The sequence below is a fragment of the Paroedura picta genome, chromosome 5, assembly GCF_049243985.1.
Source record: "Paroedura picta isolate Pp20150507F chromosome 5, Ppicta_v3.0, whole genome shotgun sequence".
NCBI classification, from domain to species: domain Eukaryota; kingdom Metazoa; phylum Chordata; class Lepidosauria; order Squamata; family Gekkonidae; genus Paroedura; species Paroedura picta.
This window is the reverse complement of record NC_135373.1, coordinates 8744357-8751050: the sequence shown is the minus strand read 5'-3', so window position 1 is coordinate 8751050 and position 6694 is coordinate 8744357. Positions and strand designations below refer to the sequence as shown.

The 6694-nt window shown below is 50.1% G+C and overlaps 1 protein-coding gene across 2 annotated transcripts; it reads left to right on the top strand.

Annotated features, from left to right (window-relative positions):
- Positions 1 to 243: 243 nt before the first annotated feature.
- On the top strand, positions 244 to 5442 carry LOC143838925 (uncharacterized). 2 transcript variants are annotated; one of them, XM_077340816.1, is made up of 4 exons: positions 244 to 672; positions 1535 to 1687; positions 3191 to 3325; positions 4917 to 5442. In XM_077340816.1, exons 1-4 carry the CDS (start codon positions 459 to 461, stop codon positions 5129 to 5131), a joined length of 717 nt encoding a protein of 238 aa, XP_077196931.1. In that variant the 5' UTR covers positions 244 to 458; the 3' UTR covers positions 5132 to 5442. The 2 variants fall into 2 exon arrangements, with proteins under 2 accessions (XP_077196931.1, XP_077196932.1); XM_077340817.1 differs by having other exon boundaries at positions 245 to 672; positions 1538 to 1687.
- The last annotated feature ends 1252 nt before the right edge of the window (positions 5443 to 6694 follow it).

Genomic DNA, 6694 nt, shown 5'->3' with positions numbered 1-6694 from the left:
CCAAAGAGGATGCTCCTCTCCTCTCCTCTCCTCTCCTCTCCTCTCCTCTCCTCTCCTCTCCTCTCCTCTCCTCTCCTCTCCTCTCCTCTCCTCTCCTCTCCTCTCCTCTCCTCTCCTCTCCTCTCCTCCCTAAGCCGTGTCCCAAGCTAGCTGTCACTCTTGGCTCAGAAGGCGAGGCCTATTCCAGCCCCACCCCCAGAAGGAAGATTCCAAGGCAGTTGCTACGAGCCAAGGGTCTCCATAGGGACCGTGAACACCAGAACTGTGGGGAAAGAATTAGCAGGGGGAGAGGAGGAGGAGGAGGAGGTCTCCCGGACTATCATCCACCTGTGTGGTCATCGTCCTAGAAGGGAAGAGGTTTCTTGCTGCTCGAGAGTGTGGGAAAAACAGAAACCTTCGTGGATGTGAATCTCTCCAGGTTTCCAGCCCTTCCCAAGTTTGCCCTGCTCTTGGCCAAGATGTCTCCAACCAGCACTCCCTGGTGGCTTCAGCTGAAGCTGTCCTACCGAGCCAGCAGCTCCGCCGCTACCTGCATCAGCTTCTTCCTCCTGTCCATCTCTCTTTTTAGTCCCTCTTGGATGGAGGTCATCACCCCAGAAACGAAAGACCCTGCTGGCCCCACAGAGGCAACATGCACCCAACCGATCTGCATCCGGGCGAACAAGGACAGCGGTAATCATGCTCAGATCAGAGCCATGTTGCCTGGTCTTCTCTTTGCACCTCCCCTTCTCATCCTGGTGCATCACGGTGTTGCCCCAGCCCTGGGGGCTTTGATGCCTCCCTGAGCATCTCGCATCTCTGGTGCGGTACCTTTTGCAATGCATGCACTGCAGCCACGGGGCTTGCGCCGCACGGAGATGCTGATCGTTTCGTGCTTGCGGTTCTTGCGTCTGCTCAACCAGGCCAGGGCAAAGCTTATAGAATCATAGAATTGGAAGGGGCCATACAGGCCATTTAGTCCAGCCCCCTGCTCAATGCAGGATCAGCCCAAAGCATCCTAAAGCATCCAAGAAAAGTGTGTATTCAACCTTTGCTTGAAGACTGCCAGTGAGGGGGAGCTCACCACCTCCTTAGGCAGCCTATTCCACTGCTGAACTACTCTGACTGTGAAAATTTTTTCCTGATATCTAGCCTATATCATTGTACTTGTAGTTTAAACCCATTACTGCGTGTCCTCTCCTCTGCAGCCAACGGGAACAGAATCCTGCCCTCCTCCAAATGACAACCTTTCAAATAGTTAAGGAGGGCTATCATGTCCCCTCTCAACCTCCTTTTCTCCTGGTTGAACATTCCCAAGTCCCTCAACCTATCTTCATAGGGCTTGGTCCCTTGGCCCCAGATCATCTTCGTCGCTCTCCTCTGTACCCTTTCAATTTTATCCACGTCCTTCTTGAAGTGAGGCCTCCAGAACTGCACACAGTACTCCAGGTGTGGTCTGACCAGTGCCATACACAATGGGACTATGACATCTTGTGATTTTGATGTGAATAAGCTTTTGGGCTTAAAACAAATCAAACTAATTTTTTTCTCCCAGCAGAGTTTACAAAAGCGGCACGGATCCTTCTGGTCCTGGCCACTGCCACGGGTTTCTTTGCCGCATTCTCCCTCTTTGTGTCTTGCCGCTGCATCAGACCCAATGGGAGAATATCCAACATGCTCGTCTCCGCAGTGGCCAGCTTCACTACAGGTAGGAGAGTGTCCTTCCAAATTCACAAATCATGATACGACTCTCCATAGCAGAGATTCCCAACCAGGGGTCCGTGGGCCCCTGGAGATTCGCAGTGGGTCTGTGGCCTTTCCCCTCCCACCTGAATGGACTTGGCCACAATCTAAGGAACTGGCCACCTCCACCCAGAGAGTTCAATAGGTAGGCCACAGGTATATGAATCAAAGGGGGGGGGGAGTTGGTTGAGGCATAGTAGGGGGGGTTCAGGCTGCCTTCTCAGCTCCTGCCCTTCTTTCTAGCCTACATGAGGCAGAGCCAGTGTAGCAGGAGTAAACGTGAGGGGAAGGAGTGAAAGGCGGGCAATGGGTGCGTGTCATTATGTTACTTCTGGGGGTGTGGCAGAGAGACATGGCCAGCTGACATCACTTCAGGGGGGCCTTGAAGCCTGAAAATTTATTCCAGGGGTTCTTCCACAGTCAAAAGGCTGCTCTATAGGATCTCTTCGAGAGTGTGCTTTTTTGTAGTGTTTCACCAATAGTGTTTCACCAAAACACACCGGTGATAAAACACTATAAAAAAGCACTCTCCAAGTGACCATATATTTATTTGATTGATTACCCACCACTCCCAGCAAGCTGGCTCATGGCCCGCTACAACATTTAAAACCCCACAATAAAATATAAACCACCCCCAGCTTAAAACCGTTCAAAGTCTGATGACTGATTAACCCTCCCCCACCCCCGTCTGTTCCACAATTCCCCCATCTGGCACCTCATGGAAGAGGATGTGATCGGAGGAGAGCCGGATGTCCCAGCCGAACTGAAGAGGGGCCCTCGATCTTATATAGATAGTGGTATCAACATTCTTTTTGGCATGGACATTGGCCCACATCACATGTGCACTGAGGACAGGGAGGGGAGAGCCATGATGGACCCCAAAATAGGGTTGCCATGTACTTTGCAGCTACCAGCAAGAGATGGGGAGAGCTTTCTGGGAGCAAGGAGGAGAATCTCAATTTTTTTACATCGCCCGGAAGTAAAGTTGGAAAGTCGGGATCATGGGGGAGGGAAATCTCTCTACTTTTGGGTAAAACTCTATGGTAAAATTTGCTTAAAACCATAGAGTTTTGCCCTCAAACCATAGTTTTGACCTCCCGATGACCCCAGCATTCTGATGTCACTTCCGGTTGGTGTCAGCAAGTTACATTAATACGAGTTGTTCTTCCTGTTTAAGGTTAGTTGGGTGGGGAGGTTGAGTCCAGAAAGTGAGGGACCCCCACCCCCACCGGTAGGCCTGGAAACCCAACCCCAAAAGGAATGCTACATGGTGCATGCCATCCAGCCTCCAAAATACTGCAGAAAGTTCATGGGAACCATGGAAGATTCCTTTTGGCCTGGTTTTCGGGACTGCGTCTCGACTCAGGAAGCAGGCTGTGGAACTCCAGACCAGATTAAACCCAACCTGCAAGGCTATATCCAATTCCTTGACTGAAGCGTGTGACCCTTTGTTCTTGGCTTGCCACAGGCACATGTGGGTACGCCAGCATGGCCTTGTATACAGTCGACATTTCCTGGAGGGAGATGACCACAATCGGACACCTTCATTTCACATGGAGTTTCTGCCTCGCCTGGCTGGTGTTTTCTCTCTACTTCATGAATGGTGAGTTTTCAAACCCTTGGAGGCTGATTTGCCGGGGATGGGGAGGGGGGACGGGCATGGAGCCTTTGGTGACAGATACTGGGAGCCATCAGGAGTGGCGAAGGGGAGGAAAGGTCTGAGTCACGGAGCATAATCCAGCAGGGAAGCCTCACATGTTTCCCCATATTTTCCAGGCACAGGAGAACTTCCAGCTCCCCTGATCATTAGTTGTTTCAATTGCTCTTTTTTGCTTATTCAGATATTTATGCCTTCTTCTGTGTTCTTCTGTGTTCTGTGGGCAGAGCCTCTTATGGCACAGAGTGGTAAGGCAGCAGTCATGCAGTCTGAAGCTCTGCCCATGAGGCTGGGAGTTTGATCCCAGCAGCCGGCTCAAGGTTGACTCAGCCTTCCATCCTTCCGAGGTCGGTAAAATGAGTACCCAGCTTGTTGGGGAGTAAACGGTAATGACTGGGGAAGGGACTGGCAAACCACCCCATATTGAGTCTGCCATGAAAACGCAAGAGGGTGTCACCCTAAGGGTCAGACATGACCCGGTGCTTGCACAGGGGATACCTTTACCATTATCTTGTTACCTGTGTTCTTAGCGTGAGCTGCTAGAACTAGAGTTCATCTTCAGGCCCATATTGGGGAGAAGGAGAATGTAGTCTTGGGCTGTATCAACAGAAACATCACATCTAAACCACAAAATGTCACAGTCCCACTGTGTACCCCACCTGGAGTCAGACCCCACCTGGAGTCCTGTGTGCAGTTCTAGAGGCCTCACTTCAGAAAGGATGTGGAGAAAATGGAGAGGGTTCAGAGGAGACCGATGAGGATGATCCGGGGCCAGGGGTCCAAGCCCTAGGAGGAAAGGTTGAGGGACTTGGGAATGTTCAACCTGGAGAAGAAGGGACATGATGGCTGTCTTTAAGTACTTGAAAGGTCATCACTTTGAGGAGGGCAGAGAATGGTTCCTTTTGGCAGAAGAGGATAGGGCCCACAGTATTGGGATTAAACTACATGGAGAATGATATCAGCTAGATATCCTGGGGGGAAATTCACAGTCCGAGTAGCTCTGCAGTGGAATGGGCTGCCTCAGGAGGTGGTAAGTTTCCTCTCACTGGCAGTCTTGAGCGGCTGGACAGATCCTTCTGCTGGATGCAAGCCAAGAGGGCAGCCAAATCCCTCATGTGAATGCGGTCCAGGTGGGATCTGGCGTTCTATGCAAGTTGCATGCATGAAGCTCCCCTGTTTTCTTTCTACAACAGCCCCGCCTGGTAGGTAAGGCCAGTGTGGTAGATGGTGTGTGTGTGTGTGTGTGTCTGTGTGTGTTTTGATCCATTTGCTTGCAACGCAACAAGAAACAAAGCCAGGTAAGTAAGTGGAGGCAATCAAAGAATGAAAATATAAGATCTTAAAAGCTTAAAAAACAGAGGAACGAAACCGCAGCACTTCCCTTTGGCTCCAAACCAGAAATTGAAAATCCTTAAATGTAGATTGGGGGACAGGGTGGAGTAGAACTTGGATCTTCCTTGATCATCAAACACACTGGCTTGGAACAAAGGGCTGGACTGATTTATCCCCTGCCCCCCCCCCTTTCCTAACTCCCCAGGTTTCTTTAGCTTGGTGACGCATATCCTCTATCCAGTCACGGCTGTTGGATGGCATGGCAACCAGATCTTCATTGAAGAGCAAGAGCAGGAACTAGCCTCCGGGGACAACATGGCTGTCGGATCCCTAGTCCTCCCCCGTCAAGGGAACCCTACCAACCCGGGGAGCAACGCCTTCCTGGTTCCTTCCATCTGTATGAGTTCCACCCTCCTCTAAGTTCTCCTGCGTGGATCACGGGGTGGTATCAGAGCATGTATTTCGACTGCAACCTGGATGTAGCAGCCGGGTGTGTTTTCCTCTTCCCGCCTACCGCAGCTGGTCTGTCTGAATACAAAGACGCAACTCATTTGTTCCCAGAGCGGAAAGTGATGTTGTAGGCTCTGTCATTGTCTCTTTGCCCGCGCTCAGCCAAGGTGTGTCTGTGTTTGTTTTTAATTGCCCTTCAAAAATGGGAAGGACCCCATTTTGAACCCATGATGAGAGTAGGGTTCCTCACACTCTACCTTTGCTAGTAGATTTTTTTTGGGGGGGGGATGTCTGGGGAAGGTGAGGTTTGGGAAGGATAGGAGTTACTTCTGAGTGATATTTAGGCTGCCCCCATTCCAGTCTCTATGGTTCTCTCCACAGAGACCAGGGAAAATTCCTAGAGCGTCACCATGTAGGTCTTATTTCCCGCCCTGCTCTTGAGTTCCTCAGGGGTGGGGCGGATATTGGAGCTTCTGGCAGGTACTTTGCTTCCCTCTAGGGTGGCCTAGAGGAGAGTGTCCAAAACTAATCTATATCCTTGGGGATAAAATACCACTGTCATGACACCTTGAATGGTCCTTAAAATGGGCTTTTTGTTGTTGTCCAAGAACACTTAGTGTTGAACTAAGAGGTAAAATTGGACCAGGTTTGTTCACAAGCACAGATAGACAAGTTCCATTCAAAAAAATTGAGCTGGGGGTGGGGGGAGAGGGGATGAACCTTTGCTGCTAATCAGTTGGCTATTCTCCACCATCGTCAGTACGGGGAGACAGGCTTTTGCGGTCTGCATGGATTCACCTCTTACAAGAAGGCTCTCTTGCCTTTCTCTTGTGAAAAAGGCATCCGTTTTCCCTTCTAAAGATACAAATCAGACAATCAAGGCAGGGGTGATTTCGAACGACAGCCCACAACAGATGGGGAGCATTTGTCATCAGAAAGCAGCTGTGCAATTCATTAAACAAAAGGAAACTAGAAATATGGCCCATTAGGATGAACGGTTCACTAGCAAGTGAACGCAGGCCTGTCAGGTTGCTCTTTCTCTGGCAACGCTAGCAACGATTTCTCCTCTCTTGTAAGAATGATGCCCAAGGAAGTGTCCCCTGAGTGTCCCCGAGGGCACTCCTTTTGGATCCTGTCTAGGAGTTCAACTTGGTGGCCTCTTAGCTTTCTGTTAAAGCCCCACTGCTGTTTTTTACCCATGGCCATCCATTCGCTTGAGGCCTCCAGCCCAGGGTCTCTTATATTTTTTGACAGCCTTCCCAAATGTGATGTTTTGAGGTATTTTGAGAATCCCCAGTACTTATAATAAATGTGTGCCGTGTTTTCCGTATCTGAGTTTTCATCATTTCTCCCCCCCCCCAATTTTGGTAACTGATGCCCATCAATATCAAAGATGGATAATTTTTCAGAATGGGAACTGTGCGTGTTATTTATTCATTTTCCTCACTTATGCTCACTCGCCAACCCTTTTTCTCCTTCATGGGGGCCCAAAGAGTCTCCCAAAGTTCGCTCTTCCTCCATTTTATCTTCACA

Bases quoted from the DNA above. Each gene is read 5' to 3' on its own strand.
- LOC143838925 (XM_077340816.1), top strand. From the start codon at position 459: ATGTCTCCAACCAGCACTCCCTGGTGGCTTCAGCTGAAGCTGTCCTAC. The intron at 673-1,534 runs GTAATCATGCTC...TTTTTCTCCCAG, and splicing joins CCGGGCGAACAAGGACAGCG to CAGAGTTTACAAAAGCGGCA. The intron at 1,688-3,190 runs GTAGGAGAGTGT...GGCTTGCCACAG, and splicing joins AGTGGCCAGCTTCACTACAG to GCACATGTGGGTACGCCAGC.